This window comes from Prionailurus bengalensis, chromosome E4 (genome assembly GCF_016509475.1).
Source record: "Prionailurus bengalensis isolate Pbe53 chromosome E4, Fcat_Pben_1.1_paternal_pri, whole genome shotgun sequence".
Classification (NCBI taxonomy): domain Eukaryota; kingdom Metazoa; phylum Chordata; class Mammalia; order Carnivora; family Felidae; genus Prionailurus; species Prionailurus bengalensis.
Window position 1 is genome coordinate 64,377,558 of NC_057360.1, and position 27,711 is coordinate 64,405,268.

At 56.0% G+C, this 27,711-nt stretch overlaps 1 protein-coding gene across 3 annotated transcripts; it reads right to left on the reverse strand.

The window, feature by feature from the left end:
- On the reverse strand, nucleotides 1-27,711 carry ATP1A4 (ATPase Na+/K+ transporting subunit alpha 4). Of its 3 annotated transcripts, none has more exons than XM_043568938.1 (23): nucleotides 27,617-27,711; nucleotides 27,193-27,377; nucleotides 26,025-26,084; nucleotides 24,054-24,257; nucleotides 23,419-23,469; nucleotides 21,844-21,978; nucleotides 21,443-21,560; nucleotides 17,457-17,725; nucleotides 15,506-15,704; nucleotides 15,159-15,268; nucleotides 14,859-14,993; nucleotides 11,553-11,742; nucleotides 11,243-11,415; nucleotides 8,234-8,373; nucleotides 7,763-7,913; nucleotides 7,322-7,490; nucleotides 6,934-7,088; nucleotides 6,658-6,781; nucleotides 5,283-5,428; nucleotides 2,939-3,069; nucleotides 2,731-2,832; nucleotides 390-481; nucleotides 1-117 (listed from the first exon to the last, which is right to left on the reverse strand). In XM_043568938.1, exons 2-23 carry the CDS (start codon nucleotides 27,343-27,345, stop codon nucleotides 89-91), a joined length of 3,036 nt encoding a protein of 1,011 aa, XP_043424873.1. In that variant the 5' UTR covers nucleotides 27,346-27,377; nucleotides 27,617-27,711; the 3' UTR covers nucleotides 1-88. The 3 variants fall into 3 exon arrangements, with proteins under 3 accessions (XP_043424873.1, XP_043424874.1, XP_043424872.1); XM_043568939.1 differs by having other exon boundaries at nucleotides 2,731-2,764; nucleotides 23,419-23,532; XM_043568937.1 differs by having other exon boundaries at nucleotides 23,419-23,532.

Genomic DNA, 27,711 nt, shown 5'->3' on the forward strand with positions numbered 1-27,711 from the left:
CCCCCCTCTCCCATGTGCCGAACTCGTCACCCCAAACCCCCACCCGGCCCTGGGACATCCGTCATGTGAAGCTGTTCCTGTGCCGAGTTCAGTAATAGGTCTCTCTCTCCAGCCAGCCTGTGGAAGAGAGGACACCGGAGTGAACTGGGGACGGGGGAGGGGAGGTCTGGGGGGGCGGGGCGTGAGGCACGAGGGGGCCGAGGACAAGGTGGGAGGCACCGCGGACAGGAAGGAGCAGAGCGGGAAGGCCAGGACCACGGGGCCTGTCTGGCAGCAAAAACCCGGGGGCAGTGGGGTGGGGGGGGCAAGGGGCCCGTGGCAACAGGGCAGGACGGGAGAGCCAGTGGGGAGGCCGGCGACTGCTGAGAGCAGGGCGCAGGGAGCCTCACCGCCAGGATGACGACGGATGATGAGCCTTCGGATTTCATCGTAGATAAAGATAAGAGCACTGTAGGGAGTGGCACAGAGCCACCAGGCTGTCCTGTAGGGAGTAAGAGTTGGTCAGTGGGGCAGCGAGGGAGGGGCCAGAGGAAGCAGGTGCAGAGGACAGCGCACAGAACCGTGTGACCCGTTGTGGTGTGCAGGGTTGAGCCCTACCTTTCAGGAGGCCCGAGCCTGGTGGGGGAGGGAGGAGACAGAAACACAAGCAGCCACAGATGATAACAGAACGCGACAAATGCCGAGTTAGCGGCACACGCGGTGTTCCTGGCTTCTGTGGAGTCGCTCAGGACGACCCCTGTTGCCCTGCAGGTAGTCGGGGCCTTGCGCCCACACAGGGGAGGTTGTCTGAGTAGGACGCATCTACCTGAGTCTAGACGTGTGGGGGCATTTCACCAAGGGATGGATATACGTGTCCATATGGCAAACACGCGGAAAGTTCTTCTGCCGGTTGACCCTCTTCTGCAACTAGAGGCCGGGGACAGAGACTCTGGGGAGGAGTCAAATCAGAACCACGTCTGTTCCCTTGGGTGATAGACAGGCAGGTGGCCTCGACCAGTGTCGTCTGGTAGAAATACACTGCGAGCCACCCGTGAGAGCTCGCGTTTTCCAGTAGCCACACGAAAATAAGTAAAAAGAGAAGGGGGCAAGTAATCCTAACAGTGCGTTTTATTTCACCCAGTATCCGAAGTATCATCATTTCCACGTGGAACCAACGTGAACGTTATTAAGGGGATGGTTTACACACTTCCTTTTGTCCTAAGCCTTCGAGGTCCAGGGGGCACTTCACAATGACAGCGCATCGCATGTCGGACCCTCGATTTTCAAAGGGCCGCGGAAAACGTAGCCCAACCCAAACAGGAAAGGTGTATTGAGTAGAATAATCTCTGACGGCACTTTAGCTTTTAACTCTACATCAGCTAGGTACAATGGCGGATTCCGTTTATCGGTCTCTCACTAGCCAGGTCTCAGGAGCCTGAGAACGAGGGACGGAAGCAGGGCGGCTGCCATATTGGCCAGCCATATTGGCCTCGGCCGCGGGCTCACTGCACACGCGCACACCCGGTCCCACACACACGGCCACCCAGTCACTCAACAGCAACTGCCGTGTGTCCGCTCTGTGTCCGCGCGGGTCCCGGGGGAATAAAAGCGATGCCAGGATGGCCTTTGATCTCCAGGAGCTCAGGTGATCAAGGGGAAAGAAGGTAGAAAGACACCCAACATGAATACAGTGTTAGGGGATGTGTTGTATGGCCGGGGAGGGTACAGGATGTTTGGGATCACGGCTAATGCTCAACCGCATCTACCAGGACTTGCGTGTTGACGTTAATGGCAACAATAATAGAACCGCTGCCAACAAAGCTCCCGCCACGACCCAAGGAGCCGCGCTTGGTGCATAATATTCTTTCCTTGTGTCATTCTCACAATACTCTGCCAGGTGTGCATGACCAAGACTCTGCAGGGAAAGCTGAGCCTCAGACTGGTTATATACCGTCCAGCACAACACACAGTGGAGTCGGAATTCGAAACGGGGCTCGTCAGTATCCAAGGGCAATGCCAACATCTCTTATTAAGCATTCATTGAGCACCTACAGCCCGCAAAGTGTTGTGTGAAACACTGCAAGGGACGGAAAGGTGAGCAAAGTGTGTGAATTCGTTGGAGATGAGCTGGACGAACACGCCCGAGACCATCGCAGAGGCGGGCAGGGCGATGACAGTGGGGTGGTATGGCACGTTTGCTTTTTTTCCCTGTAAAAGTCGCGATAGAACGTCTTCGTAACAAGCGCACGCCGACGTAAAAAAAACAAAATACACCAAGACACGGACGCACGGGACTGTTTGGAACAAAACGAGGTACCGGCCAGTAAGAACTTCAGTACGGCCGCTCACCTCTGCACGAATGCGCTTTGAATGTGTTTGCCTGAGTAGGACAGGATTAGCCACGCCTAGATTGGGCGATTTTTATGCCTACTTCCCCTCTGAGCAATTTGGATCCTGGAACAGCTATAGCACACATCACCATAAAAAAAGGTGCCCCTCTGTTGAGTGCCGGTAAGTCTGCTCAATTTGCATGTCTCGACGAGGGTCACTTGACACGGTCCCAGTCCCTCCCTAAATAAGACGTGCTTCTTGGAGCACAGACGATTCTCCTCACGTCACCCAGGGCGGCCCTCAGCCAGCCAGGCAGCCCCCAGCTCGGGGCTTCCCTTTCCAACACACCACTTCCTGTCCCAGGCTCTCCCTGTGCCGAGGATCCCCAACCCCCTGGCTTGCGTCCCTTCCCTTACTCACTTGAGTGGGTACATCCGCAGGGCCATGTCCATGCCTGGAGTGTAGGAGAGAAAAACAGCCAGGAATGTCTCCTCCATGAGCCCAAATATTAGGATGTTGTTTCTGGGAAGAAAGGTGGAAGGGTGTGCCGAAGAAAGGGAGGGAGAGGTAGGGGAAGCCAGCGCCCTGCGTGCAGGTGTGAGGCGGTGGGGGCCCGGGGGGCGCTCACTTCATGCCCTGCTGGAAGATGGAGTTACGGCGGGTCTTGCAGATGATGAGGTCCGCCCACTGCACGACCACGATGCTGACAAAGAAGGCCGTGTGGCACGTGAACTCCACCACCTTCCGCTGCTCGTAGGTCTGGGGGCGGGCAGGGTGGGGAGGGGCACTGTCAGAAGGGGTCCGGGTGCACCTCAGGGCCCCTCCTGCCGTTCTGGACCCCAAGGCTGGGTCAGACCTTCAGCCCCTTTGGCTTTACGCCCTCTTGTCCCAGCCCTCTTGTTCGCGCTGGGTTGTGAGCTAGTTCACAGGCTGTCCTGACCCACTGAGAACAACTCAAGGGCAAGCACCTGTCCCATTGACCTTCGAGCACCCTCCCGAGCTTAGTTCCGTGAGCGGCACGTGGTGCGGCTCGGGAATCCCCGCGTTAGAACGAGAAGGGTCGTGTGAGGGGAGGCGGACCCCGAGAGCGGCGTCAGAGGAGATGGCTCAGAAAGGAAGGTGGGGCCAGAGGGCATCTGACCAAAGAGACGGGAATGCCCGAACGGGTGGCACCGGGGAGGAGGCGACCACACATCTCCAGTGGTTCTCTCTCGAACTCACACTTCCCGCGTAAGGAACGTAAATCTAGTGGGGAAGATAAACAGGCTGGCCGTGTCAGCCTCATAGTGGTTTATGAGAGGTCACTCGGGACCGTGAGAACACGGAAGAGGCGCATCCAAATTAGGCTGGAGGAGAAGCCCCTGTTAGAAGACGAAAACGGCATGTTTATAGCGAACTTGTAGAAGGAATCAAGAATTTGAAAATACGTAGGACTGAACGACAGTGGGATGCCACGTGCCGAACCTCAGGGGGTGTGGCCCAAGTGGTCCCCGGGGGAAGAGATCGAGCCCTGAATGACCAGAAAACATCGGATGGAAACGACCGGAAATTGATGAGCCAAGCGCTGCGCAGGTAACGCATCCAGCGGGCACGTTTGTGACGCCAGGTCGCATGGCCACGTCTTGCAGGCGGTCATCGACCAACACCCCGGGGCTCTGGGGCCGCTGGCAGATCTTGGCTCTGACTCACTGCCTAACACCGCTCCTGTCCTGGTTTCTGAGGATCCAAATATCTGTGTGGATGATCCTTCCACTGCCACGGTCTCAATGTCCGCCCCCCCCATCATCTCCTTCTCCAGTGGTGTTTGCCTCCGCTCCCCACCTGGGCCCTTTGCTCCCTCAGGCAGACTCCAGATCCTGTCCTTCCCAACAGCTTGTTTCTCTGCGATTTCAATTTCAAGCATCTCTTCTGCTCTGACCACCACTACGTGAGGCTGCATCTTGGCCGCAGGGAGAAAGTATCAAGATATGAAACTAACAAAGGCTGGAGTTGAGGATTGAGGGGATGCTGACCGTGATTTGGGGCCTCATTGGCCCCCGGAGCGATGTTGGTTGCTGGGAACACTGACATCGGATGGCCTCGTGGGGCTGAGCTAGGGGAAGCCAAGTGCGTTCAGTGGGCATCTTTCCAACGACTGGGATTCTAGCACACTATCGGGAAACCTACAATTAGCGCTGCCTTAGAGGCATCATGGTGAAGGAGGAAGGTGTTAGACGAGAGTCAGCGTGGAGCTCCCGCCCAGCTCTTCTAGGGATGTGCTGTGGGACTTGGTGCAAGTCGGGGAATCCTTCCAGACTCTGCTTCCTCACTTACACAGGGATGATAATAGACTGTGTGTCCTCCATCAACTTTGTGTCTTCTGTGGTCCTACGATGCTAGCAATAATTGGGGTCACATCTCCTACTGTCTTAGAAATTGGGACAGGAGTTGTTCACAGGTAGGAAAAAAGCACACTCACTAAAATTCTCAAACACCTCGTGTTGGGGTTCGTCCTGGGTTTTAGGGAAGCCTACTACAGAGAGGCATCCTCTGGGTTTAAAAGCTTAGAAAGGTGAGAAAGGGGGAGACACAGCAAATAGGTTTTCAGACTTGAAATCATATTATTTGAGCTCCCGCAGAGGGAGGGAGAGAACAGAGAGAGAAGAGCCAGCCCTCATTTCTGGGCCAATGATGGCTAGAACCTGGAAGAACAGAAATCAGCCTCCAAAAGTTGATCTGAGGAGGAAGAACTCCAGGACCAAGGAAGCCAAAAGATGCAGGAAGGTAAGGACAGGTGACAGACAGCAGGAACAAATGGAAATGAAGCCATTACGCCAAGTCGTCACTTGAAGGACCTTTGCCGACGTGATCGGAGATTGGGGTCATGTAGGACTGGAGATGAGGCGTCACCTCCGTCTGTCTGGTGCCTCCCTTCTCCACTCTCACTGGCCCACTCTCACTGGTCACTCTCTAGGGCCGACCCCCTGACGCACCCATTGCTGTCCGTAACTGTCCTCCAGGTCATTGAGGAATCTGTTTTCCCAGTTGAGACGGATGCCCAGCAGATCAAAAGGTCTGAAACCATTCTCGGCCAGGATCACGAAGTAGGTGAAGAAGCCAGCCAGAGCCTGGATCATCCCTGTGAATGGCAGAGTCACAGGACAGGGGAACCTGCTTCAGAGAAGCACCTCACAAGGCAGACCATGGAAGGGGTGGTGGCCGGGAGTGGCTCCTGGCTGGGTTGGTGTGTGTCTGAGCTTCTAACGCCAGAGATGCCGGCCATCAGTGACCCGGTCCCATCATCTCTCTCGGACTTGTGTCCAAGCCCTGACGTTTGTCTTTGGGCTCTAACCCAGAGCCTTCTTTGAGTCGTATAATCTTAAAACTGAAAGGACCTTGGAGGGGATTTATTCCCCCTTTCCACCGAGAGCGCGCTGGACTCCTCTTTCTCCACTTCCTCTCTCGTGCGGGCCCTCATCAGGTCCTGTGCTCTCATCGAGCCTCCCCTGCCTGTCCCTTGCCTGTCCCTGAGTCAACACCTCTGTCCCCCAAGCCTGGCCACAACGATAGAGGATGTCAGGGTTAGCATACCGGCTGCGGGGCTGCGCACGGAGTCCCTGTGGACGTTGATTCTCGCAACAATGATAAACTATTCGTTGGGGGAAAACAGATTCTAACCTCATCCAGGGTCCCACGGGCACTAAGTGGCGAAATCGGGACTCAGACCTAGCAGCTCCTGGGTCTAGCGGCTTCTACGTGTTTCCTCTTCTAGATGTCCCCTGTCCCCAGTCTCTTCCCTGTCCCTCCCTCGCCTGCTCCACTGGCAAGTACAGAGCAAAGACTTCTGACGGCTCTCAAGTGTCCTTCGAGGCTGGCTCCAGGATTCACGCGACCTGTGCCTACAGCCTGATTGTCTACCCCTCCTTTCTCGGGAGTACGCGCTCCCCCAAAGCTGCCGACTCACTCTTCAACTGGCAGACACGTGCGTTTCCCCTCCCCTGACCCCCTCAGCTGACTGTACGCCTGCCGTCTTCTAACAGCGGGTGCGGGTCTTGTTTCCTCCACAGGGTCCCCCTGACTGTCCTCCTGACTCGTGAGCCCCCTGCTCTGTTCTCCTGTCGCGTGTCCCATTCACGTTTGTTGTTTGGCACTTGGAAAGGTGCTCTCGTTTGATGTACGTGTGTTCCTTCTCGGCTAGACTCTGAAGTCAAGGGCAGATCAGAGCTCAGTGGCTCTGTGTGTTCCCAGGGCCCAGCACGGTCTGTTGTCATGAAAGTATCTCCCTGACTTCCACACGGAGCCGACTCCAACGGCCCGGCAGGTGCAACCGCTCCCCCCACCCCCAGCCCCCCATTCCTCTGGCCGCACCAATCTGTCCGTAGGCCATGCCAATGAGACGGTGGTTCACCAGGTTATCAGTCTTTGGATTCCGCGGGGCCCTCTTCATGATGTCACTTTCAGCTGACTCGTAAGCCAAGGAGATGGCCGGGACCTGGAGGGTGGGAGAGACAAAGGACGCAATGTTCAGGAGGAAACTCACAAGTCACTTGAGCGAGCTCTATCCCTCACCCTGAACACGGACTTTTCCTGCCCCCAGACCCTCTCCCGGGAGCTCCTCGAGCCGGGTTCCAGGCTGGGCCTCACCATGTCTGTGCCCAGGTCGATGCAGAGGATGGTGATGGTGCCCAGAGGCAGGGGAATGCTGAGGATGATGAAGAGCAGGAAGGGGGTGATCTCGGGGATGTTGCTGGTCAGGGTGTACGCGATGGATTTCTTCAGGTTGTCAAAGATGAGGCGGCCTGTGGGAGGTGGTGAGGGCGTCAGGGAGACGGGAGGGCCCCCTCCCCGGCCCAGGCGCTCGAAGCATGGTGGCCCGTGTTCCCCAGAGAGGGGGAATGTGTGCTGGAGGGGAGCCGAGGCGGCATGCGGGTGCCTGGGGCCCTGCGTCGGCTCTGCGTTGGGGTCCAGAGGCCTGGGAAGCCAGCGCCGGCTTAGCGTCCCCGACGCCACCCCAGCCCGCGTGGCCCCTCACCCTCCTCCACGCCCGTGACGATGGAGGCGAAGTTGTCGTCCAGCAGGATCATGTCGGCGGCCTGCTTCGACACGTCGGAGCCCGAGATGCCCATGGCGATGCCGATGTCAGCCTTCTTCAGCGCGGGGGAGTCGTTCACGCCGTCCCCCGTCACCGCCACGATGGCCCCCTGGGCGAAGCACAGAGGGACTGAACTCACCACCGTGACCCATCGGGACCCGTCCCAAAGCTCACTCTGCTCCCATCATCCCTTGTCTCTGAGGGTCCTCGTGCCCGGCCCTTCCCTGTCCGGCTCCTCCTGAGACGTTAGAACTCTCGGGGGGCCTCAACTGGCGGCCGTCTCAGGGCTCAAGACAGGGTGCTCTCGGGAGTCTCCTCCCGGCCCGAGGAGGTTTGGGGCTGAGCTGGGCGGGGCCCCCGAGGCACCCCTGTCGTCCTCACCTGCCTCTGACAGCCCTCCACGATGATGAGCTTCTGTTGCGGGGACGTCCGCGCGAACACGATCTCCGTGTGGTTCCTGAGGATCTCGTCCAGCTGCTCCGACGTCATGTCCTTCAGGTCCGAGCCGTGCACCACGATGGCCTTGGCTTCCCTGAGGGAGCGGGTTCCAGAAGCCGGTTCAGAGGGCTCAGAGCTCGCGTGTCCCCGGCCACCCGCTGTCCCCACGCGGACACACCGCACCCTTGCCTGCTTCCCGTCTGCCCCTCCCTTTGCCCTGCGTCCTCCTGCAAACTCACTGATGTGGTCGTGTGGCCATTTCCCTATCACGTTTTACTTTGCCGTCAGTAAACCCCGTACGTCCTATCTACCTACCGCACGAGGCTTCAAGAACCTTAGTGAGTGGGGATCCGGGTGGGGCAGACCGAGGATGGAGGGAACACACGGCAGATCTGAGTTCTGTAGGGGTCCCACCTGGGGTCGGTGCTGCTGCAGACGGGGACCTTGAGCTGGGCGGCCACGTCGTCTATTGTTGTAGCGCCTTCAGAGATGATGCCCACCCCTTTGGCTATGGCCTTGGCTGTAATGGGATGATCCCCTGTTACCATAATCACCTGGGTTGGGAAGGGAGGAAAGAGGAGAAGAATCATCTTCGGGGAGTCCTGGGTCCTTTGCCTTTCTCCCCACAACCCAACGGATCACCGCCTTTATTCCGCAGGGGAGTTAGCAGCTCATCCCCGAGACCTTGCGCTGCCGTGGCTTCGCCCCCTGGGACTGGGTCAGGACCACCAGACCATAAAACATAGAACCGTCTGGGCTCTAGGTTTCCCAGGAATAAACTGGGAATTTGGGCACATTACTATATTCAGAATTTCACTGAATTTGCTCCAGAAGCTGGTCGGCTTCTTCAAGCTCAGAAGACAAACACCTACACAGAGAACAAATGGTAACAAAGGAACGTCTGGAAGCATCCGTCTGCCCTAGCAAAATACCATCTAGGCCCAGGTGTGTGCTGTCCTCGCTTTTCCTCTCGCTCCCTGGGGTCCAGCCCTTGGCGGGTGCCTGGTACCAGCCCCAGCCCTGTCCCCTTGCTCCCCAGAGCTCTGGCGCCGGCTCTCCGAGCTGCCCGGCATTCTGTTCCTCCTGTATGTCAGCACTTAGCCTCCTCCCCGTGGGGAGCGCCCACCTCCCCGCGCGCCGCCGTGAGCTCTGCAAGGGAGGGCCGTGTCCGTGACCCCTTGTGAAGTTTGGCCCTGGCGCAAAGCCTGGCACACAGCCCTCGTTCCACAAACAGCCATCAGAGAAGGGAGAAAGAATGACCGCGTCCGGGGAACCACGGCTCCTGGCTCCCGGGTGCCCTCCAGGCGCATGATTTTCCAGGCACCGATGGAAGGAGAAGGCAACTCCGTGGCTGTGACGGAACCATGCAGCCTCGACGGGTGGCAAATGTAATGGGGTCCTTGCAGGTTTTTAAATCACATTAGTTCCAAAGGCCTGAGCACAGGGCTCTACCTGGGGAAGTATGGGCCCTGCCGTCACTTCCTTGTAAGAACTTCGCTGCCCTGGGACCGCCATCCGATGCCTGTCAGCCGCCGCGTTAACATCGATCCGCTCTGCATCAGCGCCGTTTTGGAATCGACCCTGAAAGGGTCCACCCTTCGGGGCAACCCCCTGTACGTCTCACATTTTGTCCTCCTCGGAGGATAGCGTCATGTGTATGTCTTTCACTTCCCTACAGGGCAAGGGGATGACTCAAAATTTCTCACCAAGTCGGCCAAAGTCCTGGCAGCTTAGGGTCCAGAAGAAGTGATGACGAGAACTGCACATCTGTGCCCGGAACACGGGCTGGCCCGGAAGGCAGCAAGGCCTCAGCCTCCGACTGCTGCGGGCTCGCCTGCTTCGGGCTCTGACGACACCCAGGCTCGGTCAGCCCCTTGTCCCCCCGTTCGGTCCTCCCTGCCTGCAGGTGCATTTGTGACCCTCTTCTTCTCGCTAAAGGGTCCCACAGATCCCCAGATGCATTTCGCACCTGCAGCATGATTCCCCACTCCGACGGCCGCCTCAAAGCTCAGGAAACTCCAATGGGCCCTTCTCCACGTGTCTCCCATCGCATGGTGCGGGAGCTCGGAGAGCCAGAGGGAGGGAGCTCGGGTCGGTGTGGGCATCCTCCGCAGATGTGCTGCAATGAAGCTGTCGCTACAGAGAACTGTCCCACGCAAGCAGTGTGTACTCATTAGGGAATTCACTCAAAATAGTTCCTACATCCAGCCCTTGGTGCTCAGAAACCAATCCTTGAACTTGGCATGGCCCAGCTGCCCTCTGACAAACTGCCCACAGTCAAAGGTCTAAGATAAAGCCAGCTCTGCAGAGAGCATCTCGTTCTCCCTAAAGACCTCCAGTGCTACCCTCCGCCCCACTCCTCCGTCTAACTGCTCTCCCCCCGCGTCTGGGATCCGGAATATCAGGTAGGAGCGGGAAAGGTGCCAATCTCTAATCTCCCAGGTTGGAGGTGAGTCTTAGAATTTGGCGTGGAAGTGGGGTACAGAACATCTCAGGACTAGAGAAACTCTGCAGCTCCCTCCTGAAGCCCGAGCACCCCCTGGCCAGGGAACAATCCCCACCTCTGGGGGTGCCCGGCGACTGTGCCTCACTCTCCGACCGATTCACTTTGGTGTCCAGCTTTTGTATCCCCAGACGTGTACCTGTTAGCGCGGCTGTTCACCCTGCGTCAGGCCGAGGGCCCAGCTCTCATGACCTCATTCTCGCCGTCGCCTGCTCCAGCCCCCAGCCCATCCCGGCAGCACATTGACCTGACCCCTTCTAGCACTTGGCTACCTCTACCGTGGCCTGCGGACCGGCATCATCTGGGAGCTTGTCACCAGTGCAGAATCTCAGGGTAACTTAGACCTGCTGAATCAACCAACACCTGCGTTCCAGAAAAAGCCCCAGATGAGTCGCATGCACAACCGTGTCCTAGGACGCCGGTCCTCAAACTGACCTGCCTACGGAAATCTCTATGAATGTCTTAAAAAAGGCAGATGCCTGGGCCCCACCCTGAGAGTTTCCAATGTAATGGGTCTGGGGTATGGCCTAGGCATCAGATTTTTTTTTTTGAAGTTTATTTATTTATTTATATATTTATATTTATTTAAGTAACCTTATACCCAATGTGGGGCTCGAACTCACAACCCCAAGATCAACGGTCACATGTTCCACCGACCGAGCCCGCCAGGCGCCCCCAGCCATCAGATTTTTAAAGCTCCCCTGATGACTCTCACGGTCAACGCAAGACAGAGTTCTAACGACAGAAGAAACTTCCTGTTTACTACTAAGTCGTCTCTTATGACTAAACGTCATGAGCTCAAGGAAACCGAAATCAATTCAGGTAAACCTAGATGGCGGAGAACCCGTTCCATGCAAAGCTTTCTACCCTTGTGCCGTGTTGTGACGGGTCGGCGGCTCCTGGGACCGTCGGAGGTTTACCTTAATCCCCGCACTGCGACACTTGCCCACGGCGTCGGGCACGGCGGCCCGGGGAGGGTCAATCATGGAGATGAGCCCCACAAAGCAAAGGTCCTCCATGGGGAAATTGATCTCATCCGTGTCAAACTTGAATCCCTTGGAGAAAGTGGTGGGCAGATTCAAGAAACAGAAGCCTGGAGAGACAGAGGGAACGGAAGTCCTTCAGCTGCCGACGTCTCCGTCCCGCTCACCCCAGCGCCTTCAGCTCTGCGCCCCCCGAGCCTCGACCAGGTGGTGCCAGTCCTTCCAGACTTCTTCCCCAGCCCCTCACCGAGCACGCGCTCCCCCAGGCCTCCCAGCTCCAGATAGGCGTCCTGGAACTTGCTCTTCATCTTCTCGTCTATGGGGTACTCCTCTCCGTTCAGAAGGTACGTGGAGCAAAACTCCAGCATCCTCTCGGGGGCCCCCTTCATCATCAGCACGTGGGGCTGGGAGCTCTCCTCCTGCAGGTGGATGGACATCTGGGGAGGAGAAAAGAGTCCCGTTTCACACCCTCCCCCTTCCCACTTCCTCGGTCCCCAAACCCCAGCACAGCTCCGACTCAGGGCCAAGCCCACCCATCGTCCTTGCCGGGAATCCAGCCTATGACAAATCTGTTATCTTCTCCGCCACTGGAGGCTGAGAGCTGGACCAGGACTCTCACTGTCTCTGCTTCCTCTCTGCCTGGAAAGCAGAAGGTTGAGCTGGGCAGAGGCAGCAGAGTGTACAGGAGAGAAAACGCAGGGTCCGCGGGCCTGGGTCGCAGGGCCGGCAGGAATGCTTTAGGACCTCGGGTCGGTCCATTTAACCTTCCTAAACCTTAGTGCCTCTGAGGAAAAGCAAAAGAGTCTGTGTTGCCAACTTCATCGGGTTTTTAGCAGAAACCCCACAGTCACGAATGAGCGTGGAACTTTTGACTCCCCTAAAACTTAGCTGCTAATACGGCCTGCTGTTGACCCAGAACCTTACCAATAGCATAAACGGTCGATTGGCGCATATGCTACATGTTACGTGTACGATATACCGTATTCCCACTGAAAAGTGAGCTCGAGAAAAGCCAGCGCTGTTACGGCGATCACAAGAGAAAACGCACGGACAGTACCGTGCTGTGTTTGTCGAAAACCGGCGGTGTTGAAGTGGACCCCCGCAGTTCACACCTGCTGTTTGAGGGTCAGATTGTTTGTTTTCCTCTTTTTAAGTTTATTTATTTATTTTGGGACAGAGAGAAAGCACAAGCCGGGGAGGGGCAGGGAGAAGGAGAGACAGAATCCCGAGCAGGATCTGCACCATCGGGGCTGAGTCCGATGCGGGGCTCGAGCTCACAAACTGTGGGATCGTGACCTGCCCGAACTGACGTCAGGAGTCAGATGCTTAACCGGCTGCGTCACCCAGGCGCCCCCGAGGGTCAGATCATTTGTACAAAGTACTTTGAAAATCACGAAGCATCATCCAGAGGTAGGTCGGTCATTGTCATGCCCTTGCCCCTCTCCCAGCAGCGTGAGAAGTCCCAGGGGCTAATGGAAATTTGGGGTCGGGGTCAGTGCGGTGTGCTGGGGACAGGGAAGGGCATATTCAAGAGTGACTGAGGAGACCACACTCAGGGAGGAGAGAGAAATTAGATGCATTTTGGTTTTGCGTCTTCTCTTGATCTCTGATCTGGGAGCGGGAACTATGATGAGGTTCCTCTTAGGAGCCAGGAAGTCCCTATTCGTAGCCTGTCTGGTCACAAAAGCAGCACCTGGAAATGAGCAGGTGCAGAGGAGGCCGGATTGCACCGTCCAGAGGAGAAGCGATGGGAAGGCTGTGTGTCAAATGCCGTTAAAACCATCCCATTAGAGGGGCGCCTGGGTGGCTCAGTGGGTTGAGCGACCGCCTTTGGCTCGGGTCATGATCTCCTGGTTCGTGGGTTCAAGCCCCCCGTCGGGCTTGCTGTCAGCGCCCCGCCCCCCGGCCCTCCTCTGCTTGTGCTCTCTTTCTGTCTCTCAAAAATAAACATTAAAAAATAAATAAATAAAAACACAACCAACTTATTCAAAGGCCCATCCCATTAGAAACTTTCAGATATTCCTTACCGCTTTCAGTTGTAGTCAAAGTATGCCTAAGCAGTTAAGAGGAAAAAACCTTAGCTTGTCTAAACAGAAAGCTGTAAGCGGTTTAAAAAGCTTGGTTTTCTGAAGGCTTAATACGCATTTGTTCGCTATTTATGGGGATTATCGGAGGTGATGGCGTGACCTACTTATGAGTTAGCCCGTTGGTCATGGGAAAATCGCATCTTGATAGAAAATGGCAGATCAGAAGGTGGAAGCAGTCTGGAAATATCAGAACTGAGACGTTCCTTTCCTTTTAGTCCGAGAGCGAGGAAGAGAGCACGCCCCGCAAGCGACTTGCGGGCCGAGGACGGCCGCGCTCAGAGCTGGAGTTAGGCCACCACCAGTTAGGGCGTTTGCTCGGCCGGCTGGGCGCACCTGGCATGGGAACCACCGAGGAAGGTTGTGCCGTTGGCACGTGATAGCTCAGGAAAGGCGCTAACCTGGTCGTTTTGGGGGAAGTCGCTATTTCGTGGGACGTCCCAACGAATGTCGTGGGTATATTTGGCTTTTATTTTGACTCGTGCCCACCTCTTGGCCGTCACAGGCTTTCATCCGGCCCTGCCAGGCACACAACCGTCTGGGTTGTGAGGCCACTAAACGTCAGATAAAAGTAGAAATAAGTTGGCAGTTTGGGCTCAGGAGACCTATCTTGTTCCACTGACTGAAAGCCAGCGGAGACACAAAACTCTGGATCTCTTCCTTGACCGCTTACGTGCTCGATGTTCAACGTGAGAAGGCGGGGAATTGGGTTTTTAAAAACTCCAAACCCCATATAGCTTTTGTTATTCTTCTTCTTCTTATTTTTTTAGTTACAATTTTTTTTCCGCTTTGTGAGGAGAACTTTTAGGATCTGCACTCCCAGTAACTTCCAAATACCGCCCTTGCTGAGTCTGCCTGGCGTCCTCGCGCACAGGCCTGAGACGAAACAGGGCACCACCGGGGAGCGCCTTGCAAACCCAGCCTTATCCCGCGGTGGTAAGCCTGGCGGGAGCCACAGAGATGCCTCCGACAGCTGCACGAGGCTGGACCCCGATTGTCACCCGGCGGCTTTCGCTACCTATGGGACACTTCCGACTTGCTCTTTTCGAAAGCGACTGGGAGACTCCTGCTCAGCGTCTTTCCTCTACCTGTCTGTCACTTTCTCTTGCGGTGAACGTCTCCTTTTTTGAAATTTTTATTTATTTTTATGTTTGTATTTTTTGACAGAGAGAGAAAGAGAGCAAGGCGGGGAGGGGCAGAGAGAGGGGGAGAGAGAGAATCCCAAGCAGGCTCTGTGCAGTCAACACAGAGCCCGACGGGGGGCTCGAACTCACGGCCTGGGCCGAAACCAAGAGTCGGACGCTCCATTGACTGAGCCACGCAGGAGCCCCCAGCCTTCCTCTTAATGAGGATGCTGGTTATCTATCCACCGTCTTCATTCTACTGTTCAGAGATTAGGTTGAAGGCGAAGGCATTCTCCAAACGACCAGCCCACCCCCACCGCCATTCTGCCTTCGCGGGTTCTGTACCTGGTACTTGTTGGTGGAATTAAAGGGAATCTCGGCCACCTTGGGGTTTTTCTCTCTCATCTCCTTCACAGAGCTGTACGAATGCTCGATGAACTTGAGGAGGGCCGACTCAGAAGCATCGCCTGTTGTGGCTCGCTGCCGAGACGGGGTGTGTTCGCTAAGCCCAGGGGGTACGGCACAGGGACGGGGGGGTGGTGTGATGGGGAGGACCTGGGGGGGAGCACTGAAGAGAGGTGTCTGGGGAGGGCGCGGGGCACGCCTCAGACGCCGAGGCATCCCCTTCCCGCGCAGGCCCCATACCTTGGCGATGGGAAGGGTCTCCTGGTTAGCCTTAAAGTCAGCTCGGTTGCAGAGGCCGGCGATTCGGGCCAGGACGAACCAGGTAGCTGAGCCCTTGGCAAACGTTTTCCCTGGGGAGGAAGGGGGGGGGGAGGAGAGGCTCATGAGTAGGGGGCAGGGGGCAGGGCAGTGCAAAGCAGGGACATAGCCCCATCCTGCTCTGTGCCCCAGTGCCTGGCACCTCCGCACCTTTCCTCCGCGCCTCCCTTCTCTGCACTCGGGGCCCAGCCGTCTTCCCCGCGTCAGATTCCGCAGCCCACTCGCCACCCCCAGCCCCGCACCCTCGGCCCACCGGTGCCGCCAGTCACCAGTCTGCTCTTCGCTGGTGTCCGCCTCGTAGATGGTCTCATCGAACCACATGTGGGCGACGGTCATGCGGTTCTGGGTGAGGGTCCCCGTCTTGTCCGAGCAGATGGTGGAGGTGGAGCCCAGCGTCTCCACCGCCTCCAGGTTCTTCACCAGGCAGTTCTTGCGCGCCATGCGCTTGGCGGTCAGGGTCAGACACACCTAAGGCCGCGAAGAGGGCAGACGATCAATGGAGACAAGACGCCGGCCACTCACACCACGGTGTGCTTGGGAAATCTGGTAGCTGGTATTGCTATTGTCACTCTTTGTAGCTATTTCCCTTCCGTTCCCACCTAGTCCTTAGGAATCCCATCTGGGGACGTGGTGAAGGAAATCGGGGAAGGGATTTTGTTCGCGCGTTACGGCAGCGCTTTGGAAAAAAAGAGTCATCCTCTACCAGGGTGACGTAGAGCATGGCCTGATCCCTGGAATATTCTGCTCCCCCAGGATCCTTTCGTCTTTTCTATTCAGCAGGCCCTGCTCCAAATCGAGTTCAGGCCCCCCCTGTGTCTCTCAAGTCCGGTCTCCCCGGGGACCACGTCGGTAGCTAACGGTTCACTGGGGTATAAGACGCTGTGTGTGCGGGGCGGGGGGGAGGGGGGTTGGACCAATAGTTACACGGAGCGAATCATGAAACTGAGAAGGAATATTGCAGACTTGAGAAGTCATTCAAATCCGATTTTTGTGGACATTAATTATACGGACCACAAATTCAATGAAAGTCAGGTATGCGGCAAGGTTGTTTGAAAAACGAATACGTTCTTAGGCCATGGCTACAACAGTACAGAATTCTAATCGTGGGGTTATGATCTATTCACATCTCATCACTGGTCCTGGGGTTTTGTGCTAACCAACCACACCCTGGGTTATTATTCTCATTTCTACTTTTTTTTAAAAATTTTTTTTTCAACGTTTATTTATTTTTGGGACAGAGAGAGAGACAAAGCATGAACGGGGGAGGGGCAGAGAGAGAGGGAGACACAGAATCGGAAACAGGCTCCAGGCTCTGAGCCATCAGCCCAGAGCCCGACGCGGGGCTCGAACTCCCGGACCGCGAGATCGTGACCTGGCTGAAGCTGGACGCTCAACCGACTGCGCCACCCAGGCGCCCCTCTCATTTCTACTTTAAGAAGGATATCGGTAAACTAGGGCATACCCCAAACGGGTGACCAGCAAGCCGGGGGCCTGAAGGCCGTGTGACGTGAAGGATGGCTAAGAGAAAAGGGATTATTTTTTATCTCCCGCCGGAGATTTTGAGGAGGACACGATGGGTACCATCAGTCGAAAGCATAGTTTGTAGAAGGGAGAGAGAATTGACTTGTTTTGCGTGTCTTCAGATGGGAAAACTGGGACCAAACAGGAAAACCTGTTTCTGCTCAACACAGTGAAATCCAGCTACAGCAACCTAGTGATGAAATGAGCAGAGAGAGGATGGGGCAGGCTTCCCAGGACCAGAAATCATCCTCAGCATCTCCCACAGATTGTATACCGGATATTCAGCATCGGCTGAAAGGCTGGATTTCTATGGGCTCTGAAGCCCTTTCTGGTAAGATTCTATATTCCAAGTCAATCTTCCTCTAGAAAACCCGGTGATTCCATTAAGCCTGGCGAGGTTCAGTGATTTGGCCAAGTTCACCCGCCGGTACACCCAGGACTGGAACTCGCTGCCGACGACTGAGAATCTAATGCTCTCTGCACCACAACTCATGGAGAAAACAGAGAAGGTGCCAGAAAATGCGAGTGGGGGCAGTCAGTGCCTTTGGGGAGCAAAGCGGGTGGTAACGGTACACACATCAGGGGTAGCCTGGCCTCGAGAGGTTCAACAGCAAGAGAGATTTCTCGTGTTTTCTAGTGGTTTCCCCCCCTGGGGTGGTTTGTCTGTGTAGACGGCCACCCTCCACCTTGGCTACTCACAGTGACGGTGGCCAGCAGCCCCTCGGGCACATTGGCCACAATGATGCCGATGAGAAAAATGACAGCCTCCAGCCAGCCGTAGCCTAAGCTGAGCGAGAGCCCGAAGAAAGAGACACCAAGGAAGACGGCCACCGCCGTGATCAGATGGATGAAGTGTTCGATCTCCACAGCGATGGGGGTCTTGCCCATCTCCAGGCCTGACGTCAGGGAGGCGATGCGGCCCATCACTGTGGAGTCTCCCGTTGCTATCACAACGCCCCGGGCTGTTCCTGCAGAGGAACAGGGAAGTCTGAGGTGGGAAAGTGGCCGCCCTTGGTTCCTGCAAGGACACAGCTGTCAGGAGCAAGGTGGACACTCCAGAGCCTCCTGGAGGCCGTCGTGTCGTATTCTCCTCACATTTAGTGGACACAAGCAAAGGGTCTCCTCGCCCGGAAAATCTCTGATTTCACAGTCCTCCCATTTCATTGCCTTATTGCCTTCCCCGTCAAGAGGGTCTTTGTTGGGGCGCCTGGGTGGCTCAGTCGGTTGAGCGTCCGACTTCGGCTCAGGTCATGATCTCACGGCTCGTGGGTTCGAGCCCCACGTCGGACTGTGTGTTGGCAGCTCAGAGCCTGGAGCCTGTTTCGGATTCTGTGTCTCCCTCTCTCTCTCTGCCCCTAACCCACTCGCATTCTGTGTCTGTCTCTCTCAAAAATAAACAAACATTAAAAATAAAAGGTCTTTGTTACACTGATTCTGAGTATCTCTTATTGCCTGTTTCTTATTTTTCCCTCAGCAGCTGCAAAGTTTCTAGATCCCCAGGAATGGTGGCCGCCCTTCTGTTAGAGCCCTACCTTCCAACATCAGCCTCTCCCCTGAACTAGTGGGTCCTCCGTCGGTGGCATTTTGCCCCCAGGAGCCGGTGGGCGAGGTCTGGAGGAGGCACCTTGGCTGTCACATCTGGGGTGGGAGAGGTCGCTGCGCGAGGGCGTGGATGCTGCCACATCCTGCAATTGACGGGAGAGCCCCTCTGTCCCCCTACAACGAAGAATTATCCTGCCCCAGTGGCCCCAGTGTGGAGTTCGAGAAACGGCTCCGCTGAGCCCCTCCCTGCTCTGCTGGCTGGAGCCAGCCTGACCCCTGCTGGGGAGGAGCCGTCATAACAGCCGGGCTTCTGGGCTTTCGCTCCGCGGACCCTGCCCCGGCCTCAGAAGGGGGACCTGGACGTCACGCTTGGCTCCACACCTGTGGGATGCGGGCCCCTCACCCGCGTGGCTCGAAATGAGGGGCCCGTTCTTGGCTCAAAACGGTTTCTTCCTGCTTTACCAGAATGGCTGGAATCCCTGCCACTACAGTCACCGAATCACCCAGAAAAAGCTGCGTATTCTAGAAACAGCACCTGTTTTCTAACCAGCAGGGCTCCGGCCGGAAGTTGGGTTTTGCAGCGTGGTCGCTGCCCGGCCCGAGAGTTAGCTCCTTACCCTCTCTGAGACCCAGGTGTGCTCAGCCTGAAAGTGGGCCAAGAGCATCTACAAAGCGGCGAGGATGAGAGGTGACGAAACAGCTTGGAACAGAATCGGGCACATAGGACGCACCCAGATACTCGCTTCTGTCTTTTCTTCATCTGGACGAATTTGGCCGTAAGAAGGACCGACAGAAACTCATACCCGTGACGCAGGAGGGGTGGCTCGACTCTGACGGCTCCCGCAAACACCGTGGCTCAGAGCGGCTGGTCCATTTCCAAGGTCCCCTTCAGCTGAGTGGGCCTGAGAGCAGGGTGCCACCCCAAGGGCGGCGGGCGGGGCCGGGGTGCCGGGGAAGACTGGCTGCGTCTAGGGCTCTCTGCACACAGGCTCCACACGGGCGGGAGTAGGTGGCGTTCACCGAGCCTTGTCAAAGCAGACACTCAGATGACTGAGGGGGACCGAGAGGGCTTTGTGTTTGAGGGCAGGGTAGCTTGGTGCTACCTACATCTATTTTGTGCCAGGGTTTGGTTTGATTCGCCTTTTGCACGCCTTCCCTCGTGGGTTTGTCCATCCGCAGAGGCGGGATTTAGTACCGAATCTCACGTGTCTGGAGACAGGATGGGTTGATGCGAAGCTGGGGAAGGTTGAGCCCACGGGCAAGCCTCCTGTATCCCAGGCCAGACTGACCCCTCGGGACCCTGCACGTCGCCAGGGAGACAGCTCGGGCCCCGTGGAGATGCGTGAGAACCCAGAGTCAGACGTCCGTACCTGCAGCCCTGTCAGGGCCGTGGCCATGAACGTCGGGAGGTGAGGATCTGGGATCAAGGTTGAAGGTAGGCTACTAGTTTGCAAACCGCGTGGACATCCCTCAGCTGCACAGTCAAGAGCTCCTGGGGCCTAGCTCCACCCTCTCGGCCACAGCTTGGGTCCCCGTGGTCTCCTCCGTTCCGGCCGGAACTTTGTTTCCTGGGTGGGATGCCACCACCCACTTGCTCCCTCATCTGAGGCATACGCTTTACTGATGAAAAACCCCACTTTGGGAAGACAAATCTGAGCAAAAGCTTTTCCTGAATTTTAATAATTGAAATCCAGTGTTTTTGGAGGAAGCTTGTTCGCCTGGCTCTTTCTGTCCCATCAAAATTTAAAAATGGTTCAATGTCGATTTTATTTTCTGGTGGGATTCTTAGTTATTTCGTTTTATAATTACTCTCATCTGTTATAGTATTTTCTCTTTTTAAATTTAAATTAAATTAAATTAAAAATATTTGTTTTAAGTTTATTTAAGAGAGACAGAGACGGCGTGAGTAGGGTAGGGGCAGAGAGAGAGAGGGAGACAGAGAATCCCAAGCAGGCTCCACACTGTCAGCGCAGAGTCCGATGCGGGCTTCGAACTCACGAAACTGTGAGATCATGACCTGAGCCGAATCGAAATCAAGAGTCGGATGCTTAACTTGCTGAGCCACCCAGGCGCCCCTCATTTTATTTTATTATTTTATTTATTTCATTTTGCTTTATCTTATCTTAGTTGGCTTCATGCCCCTTGTGGGACTTGAACTCACACCCCAAAGATTAAGAGCTGCATGTTCCACTGACTGAGCCAGCCAGATGCCCCCAAAGTATTTTTGCATTAAATAATTTCATTAACAGAGAGATCAGTAGGCGGCTTTGTCCCAGAGAAGGGTCTATGGAAAGAGCGTGGGCTTTGGGAGACAGACCTGCAGGAGAATCCTTGATTTTCCTCTTTCCTATCGACTTGTGCTCTTGGAGACTGCATTTAACTTCTCTGAGCTTCTCATGTGTAAAAAAGCGATAGTATCCGTCGTGCAGTGTTGTGAGCGTCAGAGACATCTGTAGCGCTTGGCGCGTCCAAGGCATTCAATTAAAAAATAGCTATTTCTTGGATACCCAAACATTTGTTGTTAAGCACGAATAATGGCTTTCATGTGTGTTCCAGAGGGTGTTGCAGGCCTCCCTGAGGGGGAAGGTTGACATAATGCTATTGACTCCGTTGTTACCACCCGTGGCCAGAACTGCCTGCGCAAGGGTGTCTTAGATTCTAGGAGCACAGCCAACGTGTTGAGCGGCACCGTTGGTAACTCGGATCTCCGATGCTGATACCTTTCTGGAATAGTGAGAAGTTAGCGCTCAACTCCCGAGAAGACTGACCTGGCGGGGCTCAACAGTTTTCTGTCCTTCTGTGCTATTTTCAGCTGAGAGAGCACAGTCTATTCAGCAGCCACAATAGAACTAGCTGACGACTGCAGGGCACTTCCAACGTGTTAGGCTTCGTGCTAAACATTTTCTGTGCATTGAATCCACATAAACATCCACGGGATAGCGACTCTTTGTATCATCGTGGTGCAAAACGGGGAGACGATGGCTTTGACCCTTCCCCAAGGTCGTGCAGCTCATGAGCGATGGAGAGCCTCACCCGTTTACTGGCTCTTACCTACCCGACTGCCTTTAGAAGATAGAGGGTTCTTGGGATCTTTATTTCAACCTCTGCTTTCGAATCTAGGCCACTGATGACGTCATGCTCACCTTCCACGCAGTTGGTGGAGAAGAAGCAGATGTTACGAGTCTCCAGAGGGTTCTCGTGGCTGAAGTCAGGGGAGCGGGACTGGGGCTCTGACTCGCCAGTCAAGGAGGAGTTGTCCACCTGGGATGGGAGGGAGGATGGGTCGTAAAGTGAGCATGGGAAGAAAGATTCCTTTGTAAAGATGACACATCTTTATCCGCCACCGACGCCATCATTGTTGGCTTGCAGAGAGAAACAAATTCACACCCCAGCACCTACTGTCTCCAACCTCAAATTTGCACCTGTAACTTCTTGAGGTTCTGAATGATAAGATCGTGCTTTCTTTAACCGAATCCAGGCCAGTACCTAAGGTCACCCTAAGACCATGCTGGGCTCCCTCCCTTGGCTTCCCCCACCCCCTCACCTTACATCCTTGTGCAGAGATGAGCCGGAGGTCCGCAGGGACTCGGTCTCCGCCCTTCACCTCCACCAAATCTCCTACCACCACGTTCTCTACGTTGATCTGTATCTTCTCTCCATCCCGAATCACCAAAGCTTGCTGCGGGAAGGTAGTGCTGGGTCATTTCCAGAACTTTCTGCTTCCCTCATCCTGCTTCTGGCCTATAACCTCTTGTTCCTGGGCTCCTTCCTTCTGACTCCCTTTCTTACACTGTCACTCACCACATCACGCTTGAAGGTCTCTTTGGTGGATTCCAAATTCTTACCATCCTTGTCCTTTGCGACGTGACTTTGATGACCCTGTCTCTAAGAGATGGGGTCTGTCTCTCCATGCCTACACTTAGGCTTGGCTATACCACTGGCTTCGGCTCCTGAGACATTAGACACATAATGCAAAGCAGAGGCTTAAAAAAGTGCTTGCACGTGGGCCCTCCATACTGAACAAGCCCGAGCTCGCCTCCTGGAGGAAGAGAGGTCACAGGAGAAAGGCCCCGGCTGTCACAGCCATCTCAGTCATCCCCAGACATGGGGATGAGGTCATCTGAGACCGTCCAGCACCGCTCGGCTCAGCCCAGATCAGAACAGCCCCGCCACAGAAGTGTGGGAAACGCTATGTTTGTTGTTTTGAGCCACTAAGTTTGGGGTGACCAGTTAGGCAGCAAAAGCGAACGGGTGGTCTCCACACTCCTGCTTCATTTTACCAAAACATTGTTCCCCGAAGTCTTACCCGAGGGAGGAATTAATTCACGTTGACACCAAAGGGGAAAAATCTCCTGGGCTAGGACACCAGAACATGATGGTGCTGTCGGGAAATTCGCGCCTGTTCCTTTCCGAGTCTCCGTCTCTGTGCCTAGAAACCTCTTTCTGCTGTCATGTTATTTCCAGATGCTGACAAATCATTTTTTTTTAATTTGGAAATTACCTAAACTTTCAGGAAAGTGTCCAGCATAAAAATGGTACTAAAAATACCAGTATAACTTTTACCCAGATTCACTGTTAACGTTTTACCCCACTCGCTCTGTCGTTCGGTCACCGTGTCTACCGACGTGTGGATGCGAGCACTTCTTTTCCGGAACCGTCTGAGGGTACGTGACGTACGTCGCGGTCTTCTATCCTGCACCTTTCAGTGCGCACGGCTCAAGAATGAGTATGTTAAAGAACCACGATACAGCTAGCGGTGTCGTTAACTTTCGCTTTGACACCAGACTTCAGTCTACTGTTCGTAGACCCAGTACGTCAGTCCCCTATTTGTTGGGACCCGGTACGTCAGCCGCGTTATTTGCCCCTTCGCCACAGGACTTGGTCTCGTCCAGGTATTGCATTCAGTTGTCGTGTCTCTTTAGCCCCCCAGAACCTGGAACGTTCCCACGGCTGGCCTTTGTCTGGCCTTTGTCTTTCAGGTCATTGAGGAATCCAGCCTCTCCAACTTCCTTCGCCCCTCCCTCACGCGTCGCAGGATGTAACGTTCCGGGGACTTAAAGACTGCCCGTTTGGGCACATTCTACGCCTCCCTCACCTGATCCTCCCACACCGATCCTACCTGAGGCACCATGTTCTTGAAGGACTCCATGATCTTGGAGCTCTTGGCCTCCTGGTAGTAGGAGAAACAGCCGGTGACGATGACCACAAAGGACAGTACGATGCCCAGGTACAGCTGGGGGCGGGGATACACAGGGCTCATCAGTAGCCCTTTTTTCTCCTCTTCACATCAGAAAATCAGCTCGCCAGGGTAATGGCCGGGGAGGGGCTGAGGAAGAATCTGGGGCAGGGTGTCTCAGTCGGAGCCCTGAGCTACCGTGAAGGCCTGCAGGATGCAGCAGAAGCCCAGGATGCTTGGGCTGTGCTTGGGCTGGGGGGGCAGGTAAGGGAGGGAGACCAGGAGGAAGGAGGTGAAGAGATCAAAATTCTGGCAAAGAGAACGGGGCCGCAGAGTGCTTTGATGATGAGGCAGGAGGATAATCAAAGGAGAGCAAGTTTCGGGGTGAAACCATGCCTCTCAGGCAGCTGCATCAGTAGCTTTCTAGATAAAAGCCTAAGGACCAAGGGCTCCCTCAGAAAGTCCTGGGAGTACCGGGGGTTTGGGCCAGAGGCCTTCGAGAGGGCAAGGGTGCGGAGCAGGAGAGTATCAGGGCTAAGCAGAGACCGGGCTGGCCGGTGGCAGTGGAACAGACTCACATTATCTCTGGAAAGATCCTCCTTGAAATGCATCTGGATGCCATAGGCCACGAAGCAGAGAATGGCACCCATCCACAGTAAGATGGAGAAGCCACCGAAGAGTTGTTTACAGAACTTGACCCATTCCGAAACGGTGGGGGGCGGCGTAAGCACGTTGGGTCCATCTCGGTTCAAGATTTCCTGTGCCTTTTTGGGGCTCAGGCCCTGTGTGGAGAGGAAAGAGGGAAGAATGGAGGGCCGCGAACAGAGAAGCAGGCTCCGGCAAGGCTCAGATGTGCCATTTATAGCCCCAGGACGCGTTGAGAGGGTCTAGAGACCGAGGAAGCTCCCTGAAGGCCACCCTGGAATTTCTTCCTAGGTAAGGTGGGATTTTAAAATTTGCATGATAGAAGGGATAACCTTTAGCGTGTTTAAAGCATCCCAGGGTTTTAAACTTTATTTTGAGAGAGACCGAGATGGCGTGAAGGGGAGGGGCAGAGAAAAGGGGAAAGAGAGAATCCCCAGCAGGCTCCTTGCTGTCAGCGCAGAGCCTGACGCGGGGCTCGAACTCAGGAAACCGGAGATCATGACCTGAGCCGAAAACGAAGAGTCTGATGCTTCAACGCCTGAGCCGCCCAGGCGTTCCCATCAGCACGTTTACATGGGGAGGATTTTTAGCTGATGGGTCGGTTCACAGAAAATTTGAATTTGTATCTTGGGCTGGCACTGTGCCAGGACTCCCGCAGGAGTCAGAAGGGTCCCTCCCCTACGGTACCCCGTCTCCAGCGGGAGGTAACTATCAACTGTTCGTGACATAACGAGCAAGGCTAACGCAATGACCGGCTACGACACCTCATGTCGACAACCTTGGGACATTCATTCCTGCTTCGGCTCTTTAACTTAGAGATGGGGGGAAAGAGAGCAAACGCAGGAAAGAATAGATTCTCGCTGGAGGCTGGGCGTGAGTTCCTGTGCCTTTTCCTCTAAATGAAAACAATAGTAGAACCCACCAGAGGATTAAAACACAAACGCTCCTTCATCCCCACCGGCCACTCCCCAACTTCCCCGGAAAAACATACAACTTGAATGAAAACAGGACAAGTCTCTTGCACACCTCCCGGGTTACCAGATGAGACCCACCCTTTCCGTGAAGACGTTCTAGAACGAAGAAGGGCTTCTATTTTGAGGGCTTTTAGGGTTTTATTTGTGGCCCTTGTATGAGTGGTGACAGCAGCAGGGGCAGTGATGGTAACCACATATACGGTTTTCCTGTTAAACTATTAGTTCTCAAAGGGTGGTCTGGGGGCCAGGAGGGTCCCGAGACCCTTTCGGGCGGGGGGGGGGGGGGCGTCGAACGCTGTTCACGATAATGCTAAATCGTGGTTCACCTTTTTCGCTCCTGTTCTCGAGTGTACGGTAGAATTTCCCAGAGGCTACATGACATGTGTCACAACAGATTTAATGCTGAAAGCACATGGGAATCCCGCCGTCTCCGGTTAGAAAGCCAGACATTAAAGAGGTTCACAAAAATGTAAAACGCTGCTTGTTTGGGAAACCAGTTTGTCGTAAAACAATTGTACTAACATAGAGTGGATTTACCCTTGTTTTTAAGCGAATTGGGAAGGGTCTCTTAATTTTCCCCGTTTTAACTTTGAATATGATAACCATCAACAGATATAACTCAGCGAGCAAAAGCTCTTTGGGGCCTTGACAGTTTGTAGGAGCGCGGAGGGGCTCCGGGACTCAGGCTGGAGAAGTGCTGCCCTGCCCCATCCTCCCTCCTCTCATCTGCCCTTGAACTCCTTGGGGCCTCGCCATACTCTGCTCGCCCCGCCCTGGAACTCAGCCAGGCGGAGGGGAGGGGTAAGAACATTGACCTGGAAGTTAGGGCCCCGAATCCCAGCTCCACTGCCGTCGGGGGCGGGGGTGGGGGGGGCGGGGTGGGGGGGGGCGGGGTGGGGGGGGGCTCCCTCAGCGGCTTCCTTCGCTCACCTTCGTCAGGTCCACGGAGTACTTGGTGCTCAGCTCTTCCAGGGTTAATTTGTGATCGTCCTGAAGGGACAGTGGAGTCACTGGGGACAGGTGGTGACCTGGGTCATTTCCAGGGGAGGGGGAGAGGCGCTTGAGGAAGACGGGTGGTCCTGGCCTGCTGGGAAGTGGTCTTAGGGCAGGAAGTTGATAGGCTGAGGGCTGGGGGCTAGAGGCTGGGGCCTGGGGGCTGGGGGCTGGGGGTTGGGGGCTGGGGGCTGGGACCTGGGGGCTGAGGGCTGAGGACTGAAGGCTGGGGCTTGGAGGTTGAGGGCTGAGGCTGGGGGCTGAGAGCTGTGGGGCTGGGGGCTGAGGGCTGGGAGCTGGGGGGCTGTGGGGCTGGGGCTTGGGGGCTGAGGGCTGGGACCTGGGGACTGAGACCTGTGGGGCTGGGGGCTGAGGGCTGGGACCTGGGGGCTGAGAGCTGTGGGGCTGGGGGCTGAGGGCTGGGGGCTGAGGGCTGAGATCTGAGGGCTGGGGGCTGAGGGCTGGGGGGCTGGGGGCTGAGATCTGGAGGCTGAGGGCTGAGATCTGAGGGCTGGGGGCTGAGGGGTGGGGGGCTGGGGGCTGGAGGCTGAGGGCTGGGGGCTGGGGGTTGAGATCTGAGGGCTGAGATCTGGGGTCTGAGGCTGAGATCTGAGGGCTGAGATCTGGGGTCTGAGGCTGAGATCTGAGGGCTGGAGGCTGAGGGCTGGGGGTCTGGGGCTGAGATCTGAGGGCTGAGATCTGGGGACTGAGGGCGGGGGGCTGAGGGCTGAGATCTGGGGGCTGAGGGCTGAGATCTGAGGGCTGGGGGCTGAGGGGTGGGGGGCTGGGGGCTGGAGGCTGAGGGCTGGGGGCTGGGGGTTGAGATCTGAGGGCTGAGATCTGGGGTCTGAGGCTGAGATCTGAGGGCTGGAGGCTGAGGGCTGGGGGTCTGGGGGCTGAGATCTGAGGGCTGAGATCTGGGGGCCGAGGGCTGAGGACTATGGGACTAGGGCTTGGGGGCTGAGGGCTGAGGTCTGAGGGCTGGGGGCTGGGGGCTGGGGGCTGGGGGCTGGGGACTGAGATCTGGGACCGGGGGGCTGAGGGCTGAGGACTCTGAGGCTGGGGACCGAGGGCAGGGGGCTGCGGGAGGGCTGGGGGCTGTCACCATGACCACTTCCTTCTTCAGTTCCTCCATGTCTGCCTTCAGTGTTTTCCTCTTCATTTTTCTTCTCTTCCCCGATTTATGCCTCCTTTTATGTCTTGGCCTTAGGATCTGCTCGTGAGGGATCACGGTCCCCCTTTTTCTCTGGCGCCCCATAGTCCTCCCTGGATACGGTTGACCCAGCCCCGCTGGTGGGAAGGAAGGCAAAAGGAGAAGAAGAAATTGAGGGGCGCGGACAGAAGAGGGGCACAGAGGGGTCCGGCGGCAAGGACGGAAGGGCCAGGGGAGTGAGGAGAGAGGGCGAGGTGGAAACCCGCCAGAAGAGAGCAGAGGCCAGAGGCGGGGGCACCGGGGAGGGAGCGGCCGAGCAGGTGACAGGCCAGGCGGGTGGGCAGGGCCGGGGACAAGGGTGGGGGCAGCCCCGTGCCTCAGTGAGGAGGTGCAGGTGCCGAGGGCGCCGAGCAGGTGGGTCAGGGTGAGGAGGGTCCCCCCGCCCCACCGCCCAGGCCCTGTGGGCGCCAC